This window comes from Phascolarctos cinereus, unplaced genomic scaffold (assembly GCF_003287225.1).
Source record: "Phascolarctos cinereus isolate Bilbo 61053 unplaced genomic scaffold, phaCin_HiC Scaffold_2;HRSCAF=192, whole genome shotgun sequence".
Lineage (NCBI taxonomy): Eukaryota > Metazoa > Chordata > Mammalia > Diprotodontia > Phascolarctidae > Phascolarctos > Phascolarctos cinereus.
Window position 1 is genome coordinate 190,221,668 of NW_027555625.1, and position 27,328 is coordinate 190,248,995.

General features: G+C 37.2%; 1 protein-coding gene across 3 annotated transcripts in view; it reads right to left on the reverse strand.

Moving 5' to 3' along the window:
• MYT1L (myelin transcription factor 1 like) overlaps nucleotides 1-27,328 on the reverse strand; it is a 685,202-nt gene that overhangs the window by 249,768 nt on the left and 408,106 nt on the right. For all 3 annotated transcript variants that reach the window (XM_020965838.2, XM_078149744.1, XM_078149745.1), the window contains exons 5-7: nucleotides 19,453-19,507; nucleotides 19,237-19,270; nucleotides 18,871-18,933 (exon numbers count right to left, since the gene is read on the reverse strand). In XM_020965838.2, coding sequence (XP_020821497.2) covers nucleotides 18,871-18,933; nucleotides 19,237-19,270; nucleotides 19,453-19,507 — 152 coding nt within the window. The remainder of the gene's footprint in view (nucleotides 1-18,870; nucleotides 18,934-19,236; nucleotides 19,271-19,452; nucleotides 19,508-27,328) is intronic.

Here is a 27,328-nt window from a genome sequence, read left to right on the forward strand (position 1 = left end):
AGATTTTAGTCATATAGACTTGATTCTCTTGTCAACAATTCACCCTGGGAAAGTCAGTCATGAAAATAATTTTTTACATTAAAATTCACTTAACCCTTAATATGTCATAACTCTAGTGATTTTATATACATATATTAACAATAATAATAATAGCAACAGCTAACACTTATGTAGCATTTACTATGGATCAGGCATGGTGCTAAGCACATTACAGTTGTCTCATTTGATTCTCATGATAACCTTGGGAGACAGGTGTTACTATTACCCCCATTTTACAGATGAGGAAGCTCAGGCAAATAGGGATTAAATGACTTGCCCACGGTTACACAGCCAGTGTCTGAGAGGTTCTATATACTGTGCCACTTAGCAATCAGATGCAAAATCTTGTCATTTCTATTTCCACAACACCTCTTACATACATCCTTTCTCTCGAATCACATAGGTACCATCCTAATTCAGGCTTTCATTATCTCTCATTTGGATTATTAGAGTAGCCTCCTAATCCCTCCTTCCTCATGTCTTGTCTCAATGCAATCCCAGCTGCCAAAGTTATTTTCATACATTACATATCTAACTATGTCACCCTTTAGCCCCGTAACACACACACACACACACACACACACACACAACTCCAGTGGTTTCTATTCCCTTTAGCATCAAATATAAACCCCTCTCTTTGCCATTTAAAGCCCTTCCTACCCTATCCCCTACCTTTTTATTCTTACATATTACTTTCTACACACCCAAGAGTCTAACCATATCAACCTCCTTGCTATTCCTCTCATGAGATATTCCATCTCCCATCCCTGTTCTTCTGTTTTGACTGTCATTCATACTTGAAAGTCTCTTGTGCCATATTTCTGTCTCGTGGAATTCCAAGGATGATTAGGGAAAAGGAAAAGAACCTATATGTTCTAAAGTGTTTATAGCAGCTCTCTTTGTGGTGGCAAAGAACTGGAAATCGCAGGGATGCCCATCAATTGGGGAATGGCTGAACAAGTGGTGGTATATGATTGTGTTAGAAAACTACTGTGCTATAAAAAAAATGAGCTCAATGTTCTTAGAAAAACATGGAAGGACTTCCTGGTTTCTTTTGAGACTCAGCTCAAGTATCACTTTCGGCATAAAGCCTTTTCTAGTGCCTCAGCTGTTAGTGCTTTCCCCCCTTCAATGTTACATTGTATATGATTTGTACATGTATCACCATGTATGTACGTGCATGATATCTTTCCTATTAAAACCTAAGCTCCTTCAATGCAGGGATTGTTTCAATTTTGTCTTTGTATTTCCAGGGCTTAGTGTGGTTCATGGCACATAGTAAGTGCTTAATAATTGGTATTGATTAATTACATAGGCATATTCTGCATAATAGTGCATTCTGCCCTAACATTTTGGGTCATTGGTGATTTGTATCATTTTCTTCATGATACAAGGGTCCGGTGATCCCCTGAAATGTTTCACCTAATGTTTTCTGTTGAAACCAATGATTTCTTTTCCACATCCCTTTTCTTTTCTTTCTAGTTTAAGGTAAATGATTCATAATGTAGTTTTAAATATTAATGACATGCATTATGCCAAAAGATGCTCTCCTGGAACCAATGACCCTCAGTTTACTGAAATTTGTGGTGTTTAATTCATAGACTTAAGGAAGAGCTTGTGTACCTGGTGAGTGGACTCAATATTGTTTCCTTTCTTTGCATGAGCAGAACCTGCTTAAAATATTATTCCCACGGATTGTGACAATTGGGGATTTCTTTGAGATCAGAAGCAATGCAAATTCAAATGCAGACACATCCTGAGAAGGTTAACTTGACTAGTCATTCACTCTTAGTGTAAATTGCCTCCATTAATCACTCAGAGATCACTAACTGTCCAGGAATATGAGTTTTGAGCAGGACAAGAAGAGGAGTAGCATATTTTTGGAGGGGGAGGGCAAAAGTTGGATGCTATGAAAGTTGATAACTGGAAGGCAAAATTTAGTCCCTGGGAGCTAAGGAAACTAGAGAAAGAAGGAAGTAGGAAGGTGGGCCAAAGATAACATTTTTCTACTTTGTCATTTTCCTAGGTCTCTCTTGGAACCTGTGGTGGCCATATGTGAATCATATGTGCAGAGAGTGTTGCATGTGACTGATTTCAAATAATAAGAGTAACTGAGAAGATTGGAAACCTAATTCAGCCCATACTCCTTATCTAGAGGAGTCTGGTGGAACTTTTCTAGTTCCTTAAGCTGTTTCCCTATCAAATTTTAGCTCCCTAAAATTCACTGGGAGAAGACATCCAATTCTAATGTCAATGTACCTTTTCTTTTATGTTATTGGTAAAAAAAAAAAAGTAAAGATCTCACTTTCGTGGGAACTCTTAGAACCCCTCCTTAATAATGCTAAGGGTCTGACATGTTATTACGTACAACTCACAGGTGACAGAAGAACAAGGCTAAAACCAGCATTATACTGTGACTGAGAAATAGATACAAAATGAACTCACCTTCGGAAATTGCAATCCACTGTACTTTCCTCAGGAAGCCCTACTACCTCTTAACTTCCCCAGGTTCCTCTGAGCACTCAAGGTGTCAAGAGGTTAGGTTACACAGAAGCCTTCAGCTCTTAGGCTGAAGAAAAGCAACTGTTATTACTTCATTCCTCTCCTTTCTTTTTCTCTCTGCCCACTTTCCCTGCCCCTAAACCCTCTGGGGAATATACACACAGTTCATTCAGAAGCATAATAAGCAATTTCATTGGTTGGTGGGGCTAATGAAGGGAGTCCAGAGCATCCCTGAATCATGCATATATTATTTATGAAAATAATCTCTTCTAAGGTATTTACTCCCCCTGCCCCACTCCTTTCCTCCCCAGTGTCTTAGGAACATGCATTTGTTCACATATGAAGCATATCTCTTGAGATGTCAAATATAGCATGAGATAATACAGCCCTCTACAATGGCTACTAAATGACAATGAATGGATCTTTTCAAGACTACGGGATTATATGAATTGAGCTTAATTCTCTTTCTCAATGGAGAGAAGGTAGGGAAGTCTTAAAGATGCAGAAGGAGCCAGATATATTGATATTTGCTCATACTGATATGCTATACATTATGTGGCATATAGAGTCACATCATCATCATTATCATCCTAATAACTTACATGTACATAGCACTTTATAATTATCTTATTTGATGACAGCTTGGCCAAGCACAACTCTTATACAATAATGTAGTCAGCTATCCTCAATAGGAGGGCATTTATAATCCCTGGGATATCTGCAGGGCAAGGTTCAGCAGAATGGATCATAGGTCCATAAATTTAGAACTGGAAAAGATGTTAAAGGTCATTTGGTTTAGCCTCTTCATTTGATGGATGAAGAATGAGGAAACTGCTTCTGTCTCCCTCTCCTCTTCTCTTTCCCAACCTTTTCCTATCCAGCTGTGACCTCATATGTTCCTGGAAGAGAGGCAGCAGTGCCATAGCAGAGGAGCAGTCTTGCTCTGTTATCTATTATGTGTGTGACATTGGACAAACCATTTTATCTCTCTGGGCCTCAGTTTTCTGAACTATAAAATGAGGGGATTGGACCAGATGGATTCCAATTTCCCTTGCAGTTCTAGATCTATGATTTCTGATCCTTAGAGTCGTGAAGTCCTTCCTGTGATGGATGAGGCTAAATCATTTAAACTCTCTGTGCTCCAGGCATCTTTTAAACATTCTAAATTATACTAGCATTGGTGGAAGGAGTTTCCACACCAGGAGTTCTTTACACACATTAAATCTGAGTTTGGGATAAAAAAAATCTGGGAAGAAGAGGTGGGCTCTGTTCCAAGTCTAGGGATATTTTCCTACTCCTGGCTGTTAGAGAGACATTGATGATTTGGCTGTTTCCTGGCAGCTAGTGACTCTTGCCTCCTGTTAGACCAAGCCTGAGCAGAAGAGGGAAAAGAAAGCAGGAGGTAAGGTGGTCTGACAACCGTGTGCAATTAAAAGGAGAAACACATGGCCTGTGCTACCAAAGGGCAAAAGAGAAATTGGCACATGTTGTGTTTTCTTTTATAAGCCCTAGATGAATTATAGATTCAGAGGATTGGAAAGGCCCTGTGGAGGCCATGCAGAACAGGCTGCCAACATCAGACAGGGATGTTCCTACCGGTCCCCAGTGAGACAGGAGTTTATGTTACTCTTGTATATCTCCAAGGACTGTGATGGTACCACTTTTCTTGATTAGTAGATTCATAAGTCATAAAATGTGGAGCAAAACCAGCTTGTATGCATTTTTTTCAATAAAAACAGATATTCTTAGTTTACTGTCTTTTCTCCACCCTTTTCTAACTTCCCATGCCATACTCTCAGCTGTTCACATATAAGAAGAAATTAGAGGGCCACAGTAAGGCAGGAATCAATATGGATATTTGCTTCCTGGTTTGAGACCCATCTTTCTGCAATGTACACTGATAGAATTATGAAAGGGAGTTGCTCTTGTGCTTATTAAGGTTAGAAAACAGGGATAATACTAGTGTGCTGATTGGTTTGTTTTTCTCTCTCTTACCCCCACCCCCCGCCTGAACAGAGGCTTTATAGTCATACTATATATGAAAGGCAGTGTGGCATAATGGATAAAGGGCTGGCCCTGGAGTCAGGAAGCCTTCGGTTCAAATCCTGTCTGTGGCACTATGTTATTCACGTGATGCTTCTTGGTACCCTGAACAAAACCTAAGACTATAATTCACAGGATGCCAATCTGTATTGGTGGTAGGAATGTTTACACCAGAAGTGCACCACACCTATAAAATAACAAGACCAATACCTCAAATGACATATATACATTCGAATAAGTTATAGTAATTTTAGAAGTTAGCACTTCAGTTTCTATACCTACAACTCTTTTTTTTTGTAATATGTTCATATTGTGATTTGGTGTTATAGATCACATTTTGTGGTCTAATGTTAAATAACATTATACTTTTGGGGCTGAAAAAAAATTTGCCTAGAGGCTGCATTTTAATAGGTCTGGAGGAAATCTGTTTTGGGGCAAGGCAGTATAGTGGAAACAGACATACTTGGATTTGGAGTCAGCGGACCTTGGTTTAAAATTTGGCACTGCTAGATACACAACCTATCCATATAAGCTTGGGCAAATCATTTGCCCTTTCTTTGTCTGGATTTCCTCATATGGAAAGTGACTAATTTGTGTTAGAAATTAATTCTCTAAGGTTTCTTCTAGATCTAAATTTTATGACAAAAAGTATATAGTGGAGACTAAGTGGGGTCTGATTTACCTATCACCAACTCTCTGCAAATTGAGTCTCCCCTATCAGTTTATCTTCTTTTTTTGTGTTAAAGGAAAAAAAAAACACTTGACCCATATTTAATAAAATATATTACTCAATACCTCAAAAAATCATTTGTTACTAGGAGAATGGTCCAAGCACAAAGCAGGGGTACTGTTCCTCACATATAACATTCTATTTCCCAACTTTCAGCATTTTCCCTGCTGGTCCCTCATTCCTGGAATGCTCTTTCTTCTCATCTCCACCTCCTGGCTCACCTGGCTTCCCTCAAATCTTAGCTCAAATCCTACATTCCATAAGAGGCCTTTCTCAGACCTCTGTCTGCCTTCCCTCTGCAATTTCATATCCAATATATCCTGTATAAATCTTGTTTCTACATAGTTGTTTTCCTGCTGACTCCTCCATTAGACTGTGAGCACTTTGAGAGTAGGGCTTGTTTTTTGCCTACCTTCTACCCCAGTGCTTAGCACAGTGACTGGCACATAATAGGTGCTTAATACATTCGTCTAGTGGCCTCTAGTATCTATCACTGTGAGTGGTTGCTAATCCTTTCATTACGTACATCTCAGGGCCTTAGTTTTCTCATTTCATCAGCAAAATATGGTCGCACCTTACACAGACACATCACCCCAAGAATTTCTCAACATTTGAACATGAAATACATTTAGCATCTTCCCTCTCAAAGAAAATGTGGATTGCATTTCTGTTACAACTTCTTCATACAAGTTTGGGGATGTGCTTATCATGATAAAGGCCAGTTTGTGCCAGATGTATGTTTCTTCTTTCTGTGTCTTGGTGTCTCCCCCCCCGCCTCATACCAAGGGGTCAACCACATCTGACTTTCTATCTTTGAATTTTTCATGTGCATGTCATGCTCCTCCCTGCTGGCAAAATGGGATCTATGCAGTTGTGGCTATTGATTGTATCATGGATATTCTCAACCCCGACGGTGGTAGTAAGAAATGACCTGTGGTTTCTTTTGTGGAGTAAGCCCTGGATGATAGCTGCTGTTCAACAGAACCACACACCAGTTTCTGGTGTATGTTTTAGAACTGTATTTATACCTTTTTTAATCATTGATCAAGAAATCAGACAAAGAACATATTGCTAAATCTAGACAGCATCCAAAACAGACCTCTAATACAGTATAGATTCTCTGTCAGTACATTTATTTATAGTTTGCTATATTCAATTTGAAAATTCCCTATGCCCTCCCCCTTTTTTCTGTAGTACAAAATTAATTTGGGAAAATATTTAGATTAAACAGTGGTGCTTTATCAAAATATAAAAAAGTTCTTTAAAATAAATTTTATCAAAATATTCAAAATATTCTCTCAAATAAATTTTATGCATTATTATATAATTTTAGACTGTAGTGTTACTACACAGTGCACATATAATCCCATATATGTACACATGTATGTATATACACACACATACACACATGTACACATTTATAAGGATTGTTGTTATTCAGTCATTTTCAATCATATCTGATTCTTCATGTTCCATTCGAGGTTTTCTTGGCAAAGAAACTGGAGTGGTTTGCCATTTCCTTCTCCAGTTATAAGGATTTGCAATCACTTATTGTGATAGAACCTAAAGGCCACTCTCGGAAATCAAGTCAAGTCAACAATCATTTATTAAATACCTACTATATACCAGACACTATTCTGCAACTGATGAAGTATGTGTGTATGTATGTGTGTATACATGAAGTATGTGTGTTTATATGCATATTTTATCACCTATGTTGTGTGTAGGGTTCAGATCTCTGATTTAATCAACATGGGGAATTCTTACAGGAACTTCTTCCCACTGATGCAGATAAGCAAATTACCAGCAATTTGCATCTTACATAGTCTCCTGGGGGACACTGAGAAGTTAAATACCTTCCTCAGAGTCATATGGCTAGTAGGCATTAGAGACAGGACTTAAACCCAGGTCTTTCGGATTTCATGTTTGGCTTTCTATCCACTATACCATGCTGCTTTACACACATGAAATATACTGTAAACAATTTAATATTCTTTTACAAAATTTTTTTCCTTAGGAAAATGTCCAAGGCTAACTATATCACAATTCTAATATAATAGTAAAGGTTAGCTCAATTCAGTCCCAAAAGAAAATGGTACCTATAGATTAGATCCAAGTATTCATACAATTAGCATGAACATGCCAAGGGAGAAATGCTAACTAGGAAATCCACTTGATTGGGTTCTCCACTTCACACAAATGCCTTGGTGGCTCTCGAATTTCTGCACAGTGTGCAACCTTGCTCTGCCATCAAATTAATGTTAAAATATGTATGCCCTAACTTCTGATTTATAATATCAGTGACAAATAGTAAAAAGGACAGGCATGCCATAAAGTTTATGGATGGAGTGATGGCATGCACAATGATGTCTCATAAAGAATAAAAGGGGGGGGGGAAGTTATTTATTCTTGTGGATTCATGAACTAAAATACAGATAGACTGGCTGTGTGGCTGCGTGCATGGAATTTTTCATAAATATCCCACAGTGCACTCTGTTGTACAGCAGCCATACATTAATTAGAGCATTCGGCAGACACTGCAATGTGTTACACTCACCCAAGTGAATCTTCATTTTTCACATGCAGGGGCTTACTAATTAAAATCAGCTTTGCAATTAAATGTGGAAAATTGTGTTAAACTTTCGAGCGTGGTTAAGAAAAAATGTAATTATTTTTAGGGTATTTTATTTTGATGCAAATGAATTTTCCATCAAAGTGAAACTGGTGGAAGGGAGGTATGAGGATCTCTCTCTCTCTCTCTCTCTCTCTCTCTCTCTCTCTCTCTCTCTCTCTCTCTCTCTCTCTCTCTTCCTCATTCTCCCTCTCTCTTTTTTTGTATTATAGATGCTCCTCTCAGTTGCAAGTTGCAATGCTCCCCTGTATCTCTCTGTCAGTACCTGGCTCTGTTCCAATGCTTTTAGTGAGTGCTATCTGTCAAGGCATGAATAATACAGCCCCTAGGCTGTTGGCAGAATCCAAATGAGGCATACATCAGGAAGCAGGCACTCGGCTTCAGCTCCAGAACATGCTCTTGTGAAGACAGGCAATTATTCACCCGAGGCTGCAGCCATGGCAATCATACTGGTGGGTGAAAAGGTATAGGAAATGAAAAAAGAATTTTTTTGAACAAGAAATATGGCATAAGCCAGAGAAGATTCAATAATTTTTGTAATAAGAGAGAAAATCTATTTTTCCTCCCGTTTGAAGATTTTAGTTTTGAAATTTCATTTGAATTTTTGAGGGCTCATTCTTTTCTAAATGGGGAAGGATTCACGTATCATAACTGGGATATCCAAAGAAATCATCCCTTCATGGTTGTTTCCTTTGGTCAAGATGCCAAAGCCAAAGGATAATTTGAAGACTGCAAAAAAAAAAATCTTAAAAATTCCATGGTCAATAAACTAATAACTTATTAGGGGTGGTGGAATTTAACCCTCAGTGCAAGATGAGCATTACTGAAATCCATAGTAATATAAACACTTCCAGAGTAATATAAATACAGAAGATTCATTAAAAAAAACCCTATGGAAATATGAATTACCCAATTTCCAGTATCTTTACCAGGTATCTTCTAATCTGACAGAAAAAAAAAAGACTAGCATAGAACTGCTGATGTGAAAAAAAATTTCTCTTGATAGACCTTTCTATTATCTTTTTTGGTATGTATATGTGAGTTGGGGGACTAAAGGAAAAAAACTACTATTTAGAAAAGGGAGAAATCCAATTAACTCTAACTTCCTGGGTGGAGCGTGCATGATAATTGCATGTGAACAGGAAATATTAGATTCTGCTATGTTTTAATTTGATTTTATTCTTTTTTGCAAAGACATCAATGGATGATGATTATTTCCATTTCTGATTCTTTATTAGAAAGATTTCAAAATACAGAAATAATAATGAAATCATGTCCACTAAAGTTTAGCCAAGATCATAGGACAACAGATTCTGAAGTAGATCTGGCCTTAGAAATCATGTGAAACTTCTATCAGGAAGCTCATGCCCTCTGCAGTAGATATCAAATTTCACATATTCATGGTGTTGAATGAGCAATATGCAAACACTTAAAGTAAATGCCATCAGGTGGCCTATTTGGCCATTTTCAGGTCCTACTCATTTAGTCAAAAGCAGATTAGACCTGTAGCAATGCATCTTTTTGCACATTTACTTCAGTTTTTATAATTATGCCAATTCGTTGGCCTTTAGCAGTTTAATGTTTGCAGAACACTTTGCTGCAAAGTATGTAATGTAAGTTAAATCCTCATTTTACAGATGAGGAAACTAAGGGTCAAAGGGATGACTTGCTAAAAGTTATTATGCTAGTGAGTGTCCAAGGTAGGACTGAAACCTAGGTCTTCAGATGCTAAATACAATGCTCTTTCCCTACATCATATTGTTTATTTTATACATGTTAGCGTTAATTAGTGCCAGTATCTATACACATTAGGTCTGAGGAGTCCCTTGTTTTATTTTTTTTGTGGGGAGTCTTAATCTATAGATATTTTAGGCTCAGTTTCTTCATCTGTAAAATGAAGGGTGAAGTGAAGATATTGTGGAGAAAGCACTGGATTTTGAGTAACTGCTTTTGTCACTATGGGATAGTCACTTCCTCTTTATAAACCTTAGTTTCCTCATCCATTAAGTTGGATACCCTTCAATATCACTTCTAACTCCAGACACTATGACTAATGAGCTTTGACTTTATGACACTTCTATGACACCTCAACAAGGAGAGGAGTTGACAGTAAAACTCAGCAGGCAAGCGACAAGGAATGGATGTTTGTTCAGGAGATCCTATCTTATTTAAATTCATTACTTTCTAGCCTAGCCTCCCTCTCTGTGAGAAATGCCCCTGGGAAACAAGAATGGAGGAGGTAGGTTCCCATCTTCTGATCACAACCTTTTCCTCTTCCTTAAGGGCATCTCCTATCAGCATTTCAAATATCTGTAGAATATTGAGTAGAGGACATGGCTGAATGCTCCATTCCTAAAGGTTTAATACCTACTAACATCTCCAGAAGAAAAGAACAAATACCAAATTCATCAACTGGCACTCTCATTACATGTTTTGGGGAGTTTATGATTTGTTAGTAAGACACTATGCCTTGATTACAGATGTCAGTCCATAAAAAATGTTGATTGAACATGGATCCTTGTTATGAAATCTGGGGAAATTCAAACACTGCCATTGACTCATGGGTAAAGCCTTTAACTAAGACAACAGATCTTACCTAAAATACACCAACAATTAACCTTAGCAAAAAAAGGATAAATACCTTTCTAGTGAGAGAGGTGTCAGAACAATGAAAAGGACACTGGATAGGAAATCAGAGAAGGTGGAACTCACTCCTCATGGGAGATGGGCCAGGTTTTTCCACCCCTGAGCCTCAGGTGCTTTATCTAAAAAATGGGGACAACAATTGCCACATCATCTGCCTTTTAGAGTTGTAAGAAAAACACTACATAGGTGTTTTTTAGTCATTATTCCAAATGCATGAATTTGTGTACTTTTCTTCCATATTATAGGTTTAGGTATTTAACTTTAGGTTTAGGCCTTTAAATACTTAAAATGCCTATACACATATACATGCAAACATGCACACACACACACACACACACACACACACACATATATATATACATGTATATACACACATTTTATATATATATATATATATACACACATATATAATACAGATATTATTTTACCAAACATATGTGGCTTATAAGTAACAGATAATTAATCTCTGTCCTCCCTTTCTCCCCCAAAAAGCAATAATAGTCTAACAACCTTGTATTTTTGACGTAGCAGTATATCTTTGGTTGCAAAGGTGTGTTAATATGATTTCATGATATTTTATGGGGACAAATGAAAGTCCTATAATGGGATAAAAGAAAAAAAACTTGCACAAGGACAAAGTGAGGGAAAACGTGACTTAATGATAGCTCAAGTAAAAAAGACCAGAGTGTTTTGGCACTGATGTACCCTCTTCTCTAGGTTTCTGCAACACTGCTGTCTCTTGGTTCTTCTACTTCTCAGACCACTTCTTCAGTCTCTTTGGCTGGAACTTCATCTAATTATGACCCTTCATCTTTGGTGTCCCCTAAGACTCTATCCTAGATTCTCTTATCCTCTCTGTTTTTGGTGACATCATCAACTCCCATGGATTAAATGATCATTTCTGGGGAGATGATTCTCAGATTTATTTAGCTCTAACCTCTCTTCTGAGTTCCTGTCTCACATCCACAAACTGCTTCTTGGATCTCTAGAACTGGATTATCAGAGATATTCCAGAATGGAACTCATTTTTTCCTCTCAGACCTTCCTCTGAACTACAACTGAAGGCATCACTATCCTTTCAGTCACCCAGGAAGATTATGCCATTCTCAACTCCTCACTTGTACTCAACCCTATATATTCAATCTGTTATCAAAACTTTGTCATTTTTATCTTTACAACATGTTTCATATATGTTCCCTTCTCTCTGTTAACTCAGGTGCCATGCTCATTACCTCACTCTTGGACTGTTGCAATAGTTTCATGGTTGCTCTGCCTGCACTCAAACCATTCTCCATTCAGCCACTAAAATGATTTCCTAACGTGCAAATCTGACCACATCATGCCTTCTCTTCAATAACCTACAACAGGTTCCCTATTACCTCCAAGCTCAGATGTGAACTCCTATTTTTGACATTTAAAGGCCTTAACAACTAGATCCTTTCCCATTTTTCCAATCTTCTTATATTTTATTCCATTTTACAATCCAGCCACTGCCATTCCTGGGGTACTCTGAATGTGGCACTAGTACTCTTGACTCTGTGCCTTTTCACTGGTTGTGCCCATATTTATTGGAATTTTCTCCCTCATCAATATCACCTTCAGGCCCCCTTCAAGATTCAGCTCCAATCCCATCTTCTGTAGGAGGCTTTTCCTACTCCCACTCCCACCTTCCTAATAAGGCTATTTTCTATTTAAAATGTATATACTCATAGGTATATCATTATTATTTCAGTTGCCATGTCATCTCCCCATTTAGGATGTAAGCACCATGAAGATGGGGCCATGTTTTTGTCTTTCTTTGTATTCATAGTCCTTCTTACTTAATTCAATACCCTCCTTTTGGGGATGAGGGAAGGAGAAGGGAACTAGCTTGCCCAAACGTTAAACAAGGAGGGAATTGTAACCACACTCTGACCTCAAAATTAGTGATTTTTGCAAGCTTGATGTAAACCAATGATGTGTAATGACATCTATAAAAGCAAAGAGTTAGGCTGCACTAAGAGAAGCAGTGTCCAGAACAATGGAGGTGATAGTCCCACTAATCCCCCTAAACTGCCCACCCCCATCAGATCACATCTGAAATTGTGTCCAACACTCTAAGTGCTCTACAAATGATAATGTAACTAGGTGTACAGTCAATGGACTCAAAACCATGCCATAAAGAATTCAACAAATACATACTAATTGCTTATTATGTGTCAGCCACTGTGTTTAACAGTGGGGTCACAGACAAAAATGAAAATTTCTGCCCTAAAAAAGTTGACATTCTACTCAGGGATATAATATTTACAGATAAGTATAGTACAAGTAAAATTAAGGACAGAAATAGTACTAGAAATAAGGGGGTGGATGCTGAGGGATATGTTCACAGAGGAGGTGACATTTTATTTGAACACTGAAGGAAGCTGGGGCAGTTAGGTGCTGCAGTGGAGAGAGCACTGGCCCTGAAGTCAGGTGGACCTGAGTTCAAATTGGGCCTCAGATACTTCCTAGCTGTGTGACCCTGGGCAAGTCATTTAACCTTGTTTGCCTCAGTTTCCTCATCTGAAGGAAATGGCAAACCACTCCAGTATCTTTGCCAAAGAAAACCTTAAATGGAGTCATGGACAGTTGGACACAACTGAAAAATGAATAAACAGCAACAAAAAGGAATCTGAGCAGTAAAGATAAAGAAAGTATATTCCAGGTATGGGGAATGTCTAGTGTGAATGCACAGAGGTGGTAGATGGATTACTAAATTTGGGGAATGTTCAGTAATTTGTCTGAATCATAATTCATGAAGGAGAATATTGAGGTGAGAAGTAGGTAGGAGCCAGATTGTGGAAGCCCTTAAATGACATGATAATTAGCTCATATTGTATCCTAAAAGTAATAGAAGTAATTGAAGGTTTTTAAGCAGGGGAATGGGATCTAGGGATATTTAGCTTTGAGAAGAAAAGACTCAAGTGAGAAAAGAGAGTAGTTTTTAAGTATTTGAAGGGCTGCCATGTTGAAAAAGAATTAGTTTTACTCTGTTCTAGGGCTTGGAGTTACAGGGAGGCAAGTTTTGGCTCCATGCAAGGAAAAATTTTCAGATCATCAGAGCTATCAAAAAATGGAATGAGTGTTCTCTCATGTGTCCACGGGCACTTGAGGTATTCAATATTGTTGAGGCAGCATAGCATAGTTGGAAAAGCACTGATTGGATCTGGAATCAGAAAACTGGGTTTAAAATCTGGTTCTGCTATTTATTAGATATATGATCTTGAGGAAGTTATTTTATCTTTCTAGGATATAGTTTTCTCATCTATAAAGTGGTAATGGTTGTAGTTGTACTATTTAATACACAAATTTGTCATGTGAAAATTAAATGAGATAATGCATATAAAATACTCTGCATTAGATTTAGAGTTGAAGGACTTAGGTTCATATTCTGACTTTGCCACTAAGTATCTTTTCAAATTTGGGCAAGTTACTTCCTTCCCCTGTGCCTTAATTTCTTCATATATAAAACAAAGAAACTGGATTAGGTGAATTTTATATAATCTCAAGCTTTAAATCTATGATGTTAAGACACATAAGGCATCATTATTATATTATAAAGGGGATTTGGTAATTAGACTAACATTGGACTAAATGACTTCTAAGGTCCTTTTTATTTTTTATGATTCTATGACTCAAAGTAGATCCAATAATTATTTTGCATCATGCATCCGATTGGATATGTTTTAATTTACTTAGAAATGTTTGGATTTTTAAAAATGTAATTACAAGTCTAAATAGAACACCCTTTAGATGATGAATCATTTCATCATTTGGGGTTAAGAACTCACAAAAAGTAAAATTGACATCTGACCTCTGACCTTGCTGTTTCCTCCAAAAAAAACTACTAAAGGACTTAATTTTTGTTTCAAAGTGAATTGAGTTGCTCAGCTAAAATCTTCCTCCAGTGCCACAGTATGCTGTGGAGGTGACTTTGGCCCCTTGGAGAATATGCTAGGAGGGACCAGGTTTTGGTAGATGCTGCCTATTTAGAAAGTTTTGCCTCTTTAGAAAGGCTTTAAGTATGGTCCAGGTGATGAAATGGATATCCTTTAACTAGGGGCTAACTAGAAGACTGGCTATCAGGTCATGTATTTATATTTTTATTTTATTTTATTTTTATCTCTACTTATTTATTTATTTATTTATTTGTTTGTTTGTTTATTTATTTATTTATTTATTTATGTTTGGCAATGAATACTATCTGCTAAGATGTGAAGGGGTTGTGAAGTACATGGGAAGAATAAGTAGCCACTCTAATGAAACATGGATATTTCAAATATTGCAGTAAATTGATTTGCTTTATGAATTAAGGAAAAATATTATCTTAATTGGAATTCATTAATTTTTACAAATGGACTCAAAGCCAAATCTTAAAAAAGAAGAGAAGACAAAGTACTGTATTTTTAAAAGAGCCACAAAAATGGGGGAGGGAACACATATTTAGAATATTCAGTATTTTAAAGCTAGAAGGGAGCTTCCAAGGGATCATTTAGTCCAATCATCCCATTTTACAGTGAAAAAAGCAGTGGCCCATAGAAAAGGAATGCCTTGCCCAAGGTCACATGACTTGTAATAGCAAAATCAGAATGGAAACTCAGAGTGTCCCTTCAAATACAGTGATCTTTCTACACTACCACATGCTGCGTCTCTTTGCCCCAACATATACTATTAAGCGCACACACACACACAGAGGTACAGACACATCTATGTTGTTGTTCAGTCACTTTTCAATTGTGTCTAACTCTTCATGACTCTATTTGGGGTTTTCCTGGCAAAGATACTGGAGTGCCAGTGCCGTTTGCCATTTCCTTCTCCAGCTTATTTTATAGAGGAGGTACTGAGGCAAACAAGATTAAATAATTTGCCCAGGGTCACACAGCTAGTAAATGTCTGAGGTAGGATTTGAATTCATGAGTGTTCCTGATTTCAGGCCCAGCACTCAAACCATTGTGCAACTTAGTTGCCTTTCTCTCATTCCCTCTCTCTCTCTCTCTCTCTCTCTCTCTCTCTCTCTCTCTCTCTCTCTGTCTCCCTCTCTCTCTCGTAGTATTCATTAAAAGTCTCCAACAAATAAAAACCACACATTCTTATAAGATGAAGTGAATAATAATTTTAAAAAATCCTTTAAAAAATCCACTGGACACATCAATGTAAACTCTCCTGCAAAAAAAAAGAAAAACAAAGCAGAATAACAGAATTTTTGATTTGGAAAGCATATTAAATGTTATGTAGTACAACTCTTTCATCTTCTAGATGAGGAAACTGAAATTCATGTTGATGACCTAATTTGTCAAAGGTCACGCAAAGAGTTGGGGCAGAAATGGGACTGGAACTTAGGTCCTTTCATTCCCAGGCCCATGCGCTTTTTTTGGTAATTTAAAACAAAAAAGCAGGGCAAGATTTATTTTGCATATGTTTTTATGAGAATCTCAGCATCCAGACGTGAAGCTGTGTGCTAGCTTTTATTTTTTTCTGTTTTCAATGTTTCATCCATTTTTGAAAATACATCACTTTGTTACAATTTACATCAATCCTCTTTCACTAGGAGGCATCTCCCTTTATAATAAACAGGTTCAAATTAGTAAAACCAATCAAGACATTGGCCTTGCAGTAAAATGTGTATCTCATTCCACACTCATTGTCCACCACCTCTCTTTTGAGAGGTGGAAAGCATGCTTTACTGTCATTCCTTTGAAGGAATGATTGATTACCAAATTGCTCAAACTATGTTCTTTCCAATATACTCTAATGCATCTGTCAGCAATTCCTATCCAAATTAATCAGAAGTCTATTAATGAGATGTAATCTGACTGATGTATAAATAATTAAGATAGCAAAAATAGAGAGAAACTTTAACAACTAAAAAAAAATAGGATTTTTTGCATACATTTCTAAATTTACATGTATTTGTGAGTCCTCCTCAAAATTTCATCTAACTAGCAGGTCTAAGATTCAGGCTGTTCACATACTGCCAAACCAGAATCATGCCTTAAAAGCAAGATGCAGAATTACCTTCTTATAAGTACATCTAGCCTAACCTTCCTTATCCTTACTTGTATTGCTTATTTTGTTCACTTGGAATAAGATGTCTATAAAATTTCATATGCACACATGCTTATATACATCACTCAGGTTAGGTGTGTACATGCATTTGTACACTCACATAAATGGTGTGCAGTTTGGCAAAGACTGTGTGAATGTTAAAAACAGCAAATTAGAAACTATGTTGAACAAATTTTAGTTGTGAAATAATTCAAATTATACCTAATTAACACAATATTTTCACAAGTCATATTCCTTTTGTACACATTGCCTTATTTTTCAACTACTGATTTTATTCAACTGCTGACTGGCCAGGAAAGCATAACAGGAAGACATATACTGCTCATTAACTAGATATCTGCTTTGTATTCAAAAGGAATAAACAATGATATATTTTCCATTTATGTGAAAAGTATGGTGTGGTCTCATAAAATTATTTAAATAATTTTAAAACTCCAGGTTTTAATTACATTATTTCTGAAAACAAAACAAAAGTGAGCTATCTTTTCTTTTTTTTTTGTTAAACATCAGCCATTGTGTGACAAATCAGCTACTCTCTCCCCCAACTTACAATTTTCTTGCTTCCTTACAGTATGGTATAGAATAATTAATTTTTTTGAGTAATTAACAATTCTGTCCCTTAATTTTCCTGAAAGACAATCAAAATAATTATCTGCTTTCCATTATACATTTCTGAAAAAGAAATGCTTATTTGATACTAAAATAAAGATGCTTTTTTAGGTTCTAGGGTGATAGTTAATTCTAGTTTTCCTAAAAGAAATGCAAGCTGTATATTACTAACCTAATCCATAACGACTTTGTACTTACATTTTTCTTCTTGTTTTTGGTCTGGTTCTAGTCTTTCATCTAAATGAGTAACTGTATTGAAAATTCCTTTACTGAGGTCAATCAGGATTTTTTTTTTTCTGTAACTTACAGTCTCTGAGAGTTGTCTGGAGGCACTGAGAGGCTCGGTGACTTACTTATAGTCACATAGATAGTATGTGAAAAAGGGAAGATTTGAACTCAGATCTTCCTGACCTCAAGGTAAGCCTTCTCTGTACTTTGCTGTACATAGTCTCTTTTTCTCTTACTCAAGTGGCTAAAAATAGATATTTTTTAAAAATGCATACAAATCCACAATAAATGTCATGACTTCCCGGTGACAATAACAGTGGTCATGTTGTCTGCTATTTAATTTTCTACACTAATTTTCATAGAAACACCAGTGTTCAACCATATTCTTATATGTGAAATGTCTTCAGCCATTATAACCAAGGTTTTAATACTGAGGGCTAACAAACACAGGTATGGTTTTCTCTGGAGGCAACCACACTGCAGTATTTCAAATACTTGCCCCCCACCCCATCCCAAATAAAGAAACACAGAAAGATTAGATTGCTGTATGACTTTCAGCTACAGTTAGATAACATGTAATTTGGTTTTGCTGTCTTATTCCCAATAATAATCTAAACACATTCTTTTCTTGGGGGCCTCTGCAGTTTATTCCCACTGAGGGGCTAGAGTAACACTCTTTATGAGAATAATATAATCATTTGGATCTCCAAGCCTCATTATCACTGATCTGTCCCAGACTTTGACCTTTGAGGCTAACCTTATCACATGACTGCCTTCGCTCCAAAGCCTATGCTTTGTTTCCCAATATTAACTATGTTAAATGACAGAAGTCATAGTAGCACAAGAATGTCACCAAGGTCACATTTTAATTTGCCATACATGATTTACAGACCTACCATGATGAAAATGATAGAAAGTTGTAGGAGGAAACAAGAGTTAACAGTGAAGTGGTGGGGGATGGTAGGTCATTTCGGCATGCCATCCACATGATAAGCACTTATACATTGGCAAGAAAAATGTATATCAAAATGGGTGAGGGTATCTGTCTATGTGTGTGTGTGTATGTGTAGCTTCTGGCTAATCAAAATTTATGCTGACTTTTGTCTTATTATGACTTTATGCCATGCAGAGATGGTCAGGTTGGCTCATATCCTAAGAAATGCTGTTACTGTGTGAGACAAAGACGCAGTTTCAAAGGGAAAGAGGAAGGGAAAAAACAAACAAACAAAACCCAAGTACAAAATGTACTGTTTTCCAAGAACGCTCAAACAGTCATTTTCATCATTTAGTTCTGGTCATTTAACAAGGTCACCAAACCCTTCCAGTTACAGTGTAGAAAGAACACCAGTATTACCTTCTGTGTCTTGCATATTTGCCACTAACATGACCGCTACCATCACAACCAGGAGTGGGGCAGCTGAAAAAAGGAGGAGAATTAATTACAGAGGTGTTGTGTGCTGCCGAGAGATTATACTAAAAGCAGGCAGTAGGTTTTGCTGAGATGGAGGGCAACAAAGACAGAAAGAGAGAAATCAAATAACTGAAGAGGAAAAAAAAGAGGAGGGATGCTTTTTATTAGCAAGTCTCAGGGGAATTAATTTCATCAGTGCAGCAGGGCATGAGCAAAGCACCAATGAACTTGAAAGTGCATTATACCCATTAAAAGGCATGAATTTTCTAAATTGCTAATGGGGATACATTTTACACTCAGAGCACTAACCTGAACAGCTCCTGTATGGCTGGTTCCACGGGAACTGCAGAGAGATGGAAAATATATAAAAATTTATTATCTATTACAAGTACCCCTCTTCTAGAGAAAATTATCAAAAAGGTTGTGTAAAAGCAGGGGTCAGAATGAATCGTGCAAAGAGATTCTGGAGAATGAAGGTCACCCTGAGCAGGAGCCTCCAGTGATTTAGTGAAGCAGCAGACGTACCTCGAACCCCTTTGGAGCGTGTGCGATGGCGTTTCTCCTCGGCATCCACCTCCATCTGGGAATAGATTAGCAGGCAGTCAATGTTCTTATCCTGCATGCACAGACTATCAGTGCACTGAGTGGTACTGGTTCCCTCACCATTTATTGACAATATTTTAATTCCATTTTATCCTGCAAAGTGAAGTTCCTGGGAGGGAGGTGGGAGTGGGGGAGTGAATTTCAGGAAACCTAGATATATAATTTCATGAAAAACACTGCCTGCCACCCCCCTCCTCTCCAAGCCCCTTCATAGCTAATGTTTAATCAACAGACTTGCACCTTTTTTTCAGAATGTTTAAAAAAATGAAAACACATTGTATTACTCCTCTTTAAATAGTTTTTCTTACAAGACATCTGAGGTTACTTTGAGATGTACTTTCAAATATGTACATCACTTAGATGTAATTTAATGTACGAGTTGGAACAGAAGTCAGAAGCTCGTTAATTCATTCTGTACTTGAACAGGAATTCCCTCTCCATCATCCTCCAGGGATGGGGACCCTGCAGCCTTGAGGCCACATGTGGCCCTCTAGGTCCTCAAATGAGGCCCTTTGATGGAATCCAAACTTCACAGAACAAAGTCCTCAAGGCCACATGTGACCTGGAGGCCGCAAGTTCCCCACCCATGTTAGCCCCTTCCCTGTCATAGGGACCCTTAAAATGAGGGCCTACACAGGGTGGCAGTTACATGTATACCTCATATTAAACATCTGTAGCTAACGCTATAGGAGAGAATTCTTAAATAATATGATCACTATCTATGAAGTTTAAAATGAGATAGAAAAAGAGATGCATTTCCCTAAAACAGAACAGTGTGGAATGACCAAATAGGAACCAAAACAAAATCAAACAGAGGGAGTAAGTGAGGGAAAAAAAGGAGTGAAAGGGAGAGGAAGAGAGGAGAAGAGAGGAAAAGAGCTATACAGTGAGGGAGAGGAACAGGAAGAGATAGATGGAGGGACAGGGAAAGAGAGAGAAAGGGAAAGAGAGAAAAAGGGAGGGAGGAAGAGAGAGAAGAGAGAGAAGAGAGAAAACAAACACCTCATATCCCATCTAATTGAACTATGCTTCTTAGTTTTCATTCATACTGATAAGTCAGACCTGTTTGTTTGAACAGATCTGTACATTTCATCATTGGCATATAATTATGTGTGTAATAAATAGTTTTATAATGTATTAATAATTAACCAACAGCAGATCTACCTAGCAACCTTTACTGGAGAACCCTACTTATTATATTGTAGACGCTTACAAGTGATAAGCCACTGAAATGACAGCTCATCTCTACCCCATGACATGAATGTGACTTCAGTTTTCTGAGCTGTGATTTCTCTGCCCTGTCCATGTGTCCATGTTCAGATTTCTAAATAGAATGAAGATGTCCGGTACTGACACATGTAGTTCTATACTATACTACAGAATAACAGACTTCCTGGGTTTTTGGATCTCATAGGCAGTCCCAACCAGTTTGACCTGATGAATTATATCAATCATTTTGATGAATAAGCCTTTACTCAGTGCCTGCTATGGGGTCATCACTGTGCTTGCTCTTGGGATATAAACAGAAAAATGAAACAGCTCCTGCTTTCAAGTGGCTTATAGTCTATATACAGAAGAAATCTGTGTTATGACCTACATAATCTAAAGATGTCTAAAAGAGGGGCTTATTTCCCCCTCTCCTAGGAGAGAAGATTACAGAAAATGTTTTTACAAAAAATAATCAGTCAGTAGCAACAGCTGCCCATTCCCTCATTTCTATAATTTTTTTGTGATTTTTTTCTATGCATGTATCAAGGGTATCCATTATGAAAATGTAAGTAGGGAATAGGCACACTTTCTTAGATGATTTTCCATAGCAGATGACATCTTCTTTTAGAAATCATTTTTAAAGTGCTAATAAGCCTTTCTCAATTCTGAACTGAGTTGGGGGACCTATTTTTAACCAATCTGTATCATTGTACAGTATTTTCTATGTAGTCAACTTCCAGTTACTTGGGGAAAGTCATTCATGGAGATGATAACTTGAAAAAGTAAATAGGCATACACATAAAATATTTATAGGCATGATCTTTTGACCTTATTTTAACCAGTAGTTTTCACTTTGTCCTCATCAGCCACCATGCCACCTCACTCCTTACTAGCTTGCTTAAAAGTAGCAAATTGATTAATTTGGATTTTACAATCACTCATTTCTTGTAATGACCATTGATGTTGTGAAGATATTAACAAGAAGTTAAATGACAACATTGGGCAGAAAAAGGTCTAAATAATTGTTTGTTGGATAGTTGAAGAGTTTTGCTTTGTAACGTGGGTTTCTAGACAACAACTTCAATATATAATAAACTTGGCATGGAAAAGATCCGGTCTTAAACCTTTTGTTTCCACACACTTATCCCTGAGGGACAGATTTTCACATTGTGGCATGGGTACTTTAATAACTTTATTTACAACGACAACATGTTTACTAATAAAAGGATGGTCATTTGGTTGTCTCTCTCTTAGACCAAAGACAATTACAGCTGAGGGCTCAGGGCTTATATGTGTATTGGAAGAGGGGTGTTCTCAAAGGTGGCAATCAACTCTGATTGGTTAATAATTAATGAGAGACTGAACAGTACAACGAGGGGCTGAACCTATTCAAATGAACTTTGATTATGTCATTTGCTTTTAAGTTACCCCCAGCCTTGGGCAATCTATTCAAAGAATTTATCCTGTACCTACGCCTGTGCAGTAGGGAGTTCTGATCTAGTTGGGTAGAGTAGCTATATTCAGAATGAGCAGAATTTAATCCTATCTTCCATCAGCCCTGTCCTTGAGAGTTTGGAGAAGGAAGTAGGCCAGGGAAAAAGAGGTGGGCTCTCCTCAATTTTAATAATTGGTGTTAATATGAGAGAAAAATAATCATTTCTCTCAATGTTAACATAGGTACATATACCATAATCTTTCTATATTTTACTAACAAACCCAGAAGGAAAAGCTAGAAAAATATATTCCATTTAAAATAGTTATAGCATGTATAAAATATTTAGAAATCTACCTATTTCGACACTCATAGGAACTATATTAATATTAACTACAAAACTTTAGAGAAATAAAGATGCACTTAAATAGGTGGTGTGATATTAATTCTTCATGGTTGTATAATGTCAGTATAATTAAAACGGTAATAACATATAAATTAATTATTCAGAAATAATTATTTATTAATTATTATATTATTATAATTAATTATTCAGGAAAAAAATAACATTTATCTGGAGAAAGATGTCATTACCTTTCAGGGAAATAGTGAGAAAAAAGTGGGAAAGAAGACCTAGGCTAGGAATACCAGATCTAAGTATACTACAAAGGCAGGAATTTTCAAAACTATTTCACACTGGCTAAAATATAGGAAAGTCAATCAATGGAGCAGGGTAGATAGACAAATATGGAAACAAATCAACTTAATATTAACTTTCCCCAAAATCCTTTTAAGTTAACTGAAACGATAACATTCACAATAAATTCCAAGGGCCTTGGATTGGAGGAAAGTAAAGTGGTTTAGTGAAGGGAGCACTAATATTTAACTGGGCTTTGCTACATATTTGCTATGACCTAGGACAAATCATTTGACTTTTGCAGATCTCAAGTTCCTTGTTTATAAAATGAGGATGTTAGACTTAAATAATCTCTAAAGTCCCTTCCAACTCAAAAACCTGTGATTCAAGCAAGAAAGTGAAAGATGTGAACTAGTTTGTACTCTTAAAGCCATTCTTTCATTTATTCAGTAAAAATACTTGGTGTTGTGCAGAATACAAAGCTGAGTAAAAATGTAGCTCCTTTTCTGGAGTTGTTTGTATAGATAATGCACATACTCAGATAAATAGCCATGATACAAAGCAGAATGAGTTAAGGGCTTAAAAAAGGTACAAGTAAGAGGCTATGGAAATTCTGAAGAAAGTTCATCTAAGGCAGGCCTGTACAACCTGTGGCCCACAGGCCACTTGCAGTATGCCAAAGTATTTCAGGCAGCCCCTGAAAAATGTAGAGGAAAACATCCTTTGTATGTGAAATCCTTTGGCATGCCACAAGTGACCTGTAAGCTGCAGGTTGTGCAGGCCTGATCGAAGGTAAAACATCTTCCTCACTGGACCCCAATGTCCTTTCTCCAGATCTTGCTGAATCCACGTCCAGCATTTTATCCTGATCTCTATGGGTCTAAATCCTTCTCTCTCTTTGAGGCCCAGAACAGTGATTACTTTCTCTATGAAGCTTCTCCAGTCCTTCACATCTCCAATCCTTCTACTCAGCTGAAAGCTTTCTCTCCCTCCTGAAACCTTCCTTGGGAAGTCCACCTAGATGTAGCTTTTGTTCTCATCACATCCTTTCTTGCACATGCACATGACCTTCTAATAAATGCCATGCTCCTGAGGGCTGTTATTATTTGTAGACCCAGTACTGAGAACAGTTCCTTGAATAGTAGGTGCTTAATAAATGTTTGTTGAAACAAAGTAAGCCTATAATTAGGCACATCTTTAGTAACTTTCTTATCCTTCATGGGGTGAAGGTAGGGTGCTCTGAATGGCTTAGTTTCTTCATTTATAAAGTTTCTACTTTGAGATGCATAGATTAAGTTTCTCAGTGGAAAAGTAGTATGGTTGCTAGAGGATACCATAAAAATGAAGCTGTATTGTTAAAGTAATACTGTTTAAAAAGGAAAGGCCATTCTACTAAACTCAGCATTATGCAGGGTCTGATTAGAGTTCTATGACCGTTTTAGGACTTAATGATTTAAAAGTGATGTTAAAACCTGGAAAAACCACAGAAGCCAGACATGAAAATAATGCTGAGTTAGAATAAAGGTTCAATAATAACTTGGTATCTTTCAAGAGAAACTCAGTCTTCCTGAATGCATGATATGTGGGTTCAGGTTAATGGAGCTTGTTTCTCTCAAAGTTACTGTAGAAAAAAAGGCAAGTTAACTGTATGGTATTCCATATCTCCCAAACCTGTACATGTTCCTGTGTCTTCCCTCCAAAGTGTAGAGGATCCTTTGGGTTAGATTCCATTTCTGGACAGGATTCAAGTTACTTGCAAATCACTTGAGTTTCTTTGTCTATAATGTGAGGGTTTAGACTAGATAACTTCTAAAGTTTACTTGAAAGCCTAAGATCTTATATAAAGTGATGGTTTGGATTGAAGTAAACTTAGGAGACTCACTCTAGCAAGAAGCAAATACAGGGGCAGAGTTCAATTTAATTTAACCAGAACTTAAACACCTTCTTCATGCAAGGAACTGAGCTAGGTGCTAGAGATTAAAAAGCAAAGCCAAGCAAAACAGAACAAAGCCCTTTCCTTCCATCTAGGAGCTTGGATTTTACTTAGTGAAACACTTTATAACATAGGGATTTATAATCTAAGGGTTTTAAGAGGTGGAGGTGGGAAGAAAGTACATTCCAGGAGTCAGTCAATAAGTATTTATTAAGGGCTTATGATGTGCTAGGCACTGTGCTAATTACTGGAGATACAAAGAAAGACAAAAAAAAAAATCCATGCCTTCCAGGAGCTCAAGGACAGTCTGTACAAAGGCACAGGGGAAGAAGAAAATGGAGTCCCAAGTTTAGGGAAAGTGAGGAGGCCAGTTTGGGGGCAATATAGCATGCATGATGGTGAACAACTGGAAATAAATCTGTAAAGATACCTAGAACCAGACTATGAAGCCCTTTTTAAAGGCTAGGTTGAAGAATGGGTTCTGAAATAATGGGGAGCCTTGGAGGGCAAAACAATTTTTAAATGTTTTTTTGAGGATCTAAATAACTTTGAAAGAACTGAAATTGGTTTTAGGGCTTCTGAATTGAATTAAATTCTCTGGATAGCCTTCTGAGCAGCTTAGAACACTTAGAAAGATATGTGTGTTTTGACTTTTTAATAGGGCTGGGTGTCATGGGATAAAGCAGTTGGCAGGTAGGTATTCTCTTGACAACTAACTAAATAACATTTTAAACACCTAAAATGTTATATTTATATAATTGGAAAGTATATTTCTATATTTTAGAAAAGTGGTCAACAACAATAAATAATGACAGAATTCATGGGATTAGGATAGCAAGTGGTTAATTGTGGGAATTGAGTGAAACCACACTGACTCCATCTTGTGACTCAATTATGGAACTAGCTTAATTTCTACTTAATTATGGGTTTAGCCCAAATTCTGTCCTGTGAGAAAACTTTATTCAATTGTGGGAATTGGGAGAAAACCTTATTGTATTGTTTAAACTGATTCCTGCGTGGCTGGGGAACTGGACCACCTCTCCTAGCTTAGAGACCCTTAATCAAGACTATTTTTGTTATGCTGAGCAGAAACCCAGTCAAATCTGAAGACTAATACGAGGAGTTTTCTCACAATTGTTCATCTCAAGCAACCCTTATGTCTTATCTGAAAACTGGCCTCACCCTTATGAATCAGTTATTGTTTCCATGTTCCCTTGATACTTGGGGAGTGGGATACCTCCTTTTCTGAATTCAGGGAATTGCATCTGCTCACTTTCATCCTCCCAACTTAGAAAGTTCCTTATCTTTCCTCCAATTAGAAGTCAGATTACCTAGTGTTGTATTGTTTCCATTTTAATTAATTGGCCTATTTGGTCAATTGTTTTGAATGTATAAAAGTTTGTATCCCCCTGTATTGGGGGTCCAGGCTTAAGCTGAGGAAGTCTGGTCCTAGTTTGTTAGGCAATGGTATGTATTGCTTAATAAATTGATATGCTTGTTAGATAGAACTTTTGTTTTCCTCAGACATTTAATCTTTCACTTGCCACCATAAAGAGCTCCTTGTTTGCATAGGTAAGTACACAGACTACACACACACACACACACACACACACACACATACACACACACACACTCTCACATACAAGCAAACACATTGATATTCAGAATCATAGAATCAGAGTCATAGTCATAGACTTTAGGAACCAGAAGACCCTTGAGAGTTTTTACTAGTCCAATCCTCTCAGTCAACAAACATTTCTAAAGCCCCTGCCATGTTCCAAGCGCTGTGTTAAGCTCTGGAAACACAAATAAGAAAAAAGAAAAATAGTCTTTGCCCTCAAGGAGCTTATAATCTAATGCAGGGGAAAGACAACACACAAAGGGATGCTGAAGGGAATGGAGAAGAAGGGACATGATGGAGAAATCCAAAGAAATGCACCTGGGTAGGAAATGAGGAGAAGGCTGACCAGTACGCTTTCCTTAAACGGAAGTGTTGAGAAAAGTTCTTTGCTTTCCAATCGGAAGGGCAGAGGGGACTGATGAGGTGTGAGGACCAAGGCTGATTCAATCTTATAGGACGATCAGGTTCCTAGGGACATGATAGAGAAGTTTAAAAGAATGTAGCTAGGTGAGAAATGAAGGTGAAGAAACTGAGGCTGCTCTCTGATTATTTCACTTTTGTTAAACATTGTTTTCTCAACTATATTTTAAGTTCCTTGAAGGCAAAGACCATTCTCTTCTTCTATCCCCAATACAACTTGAGAAATGATGCTGGGTACAAAACACCTGCTCTGCAGGTCATTGATTGATTTGTGTTAGGATGGTTGGAAGACAAGTTCAAAGAGAAAAAAAGGAACTCATCAAGGATTATCTGAATAAATCACCTAAATGTAGCCTTTAATGGAATACAAGGTTAAAGTTATTATGGAGGCATTAGCTATTGCTTTTAAGAGCTCATAGAAGATAAATGAGTTACCTAAAGATTGGTAAAGGTCCAACATTTAAAATAAGGAAGGACAAGCTCAAAAAAACAATCATTTCATGAACACCAGGAATATCAAATTAACTATTAAATAAACATTGGGCA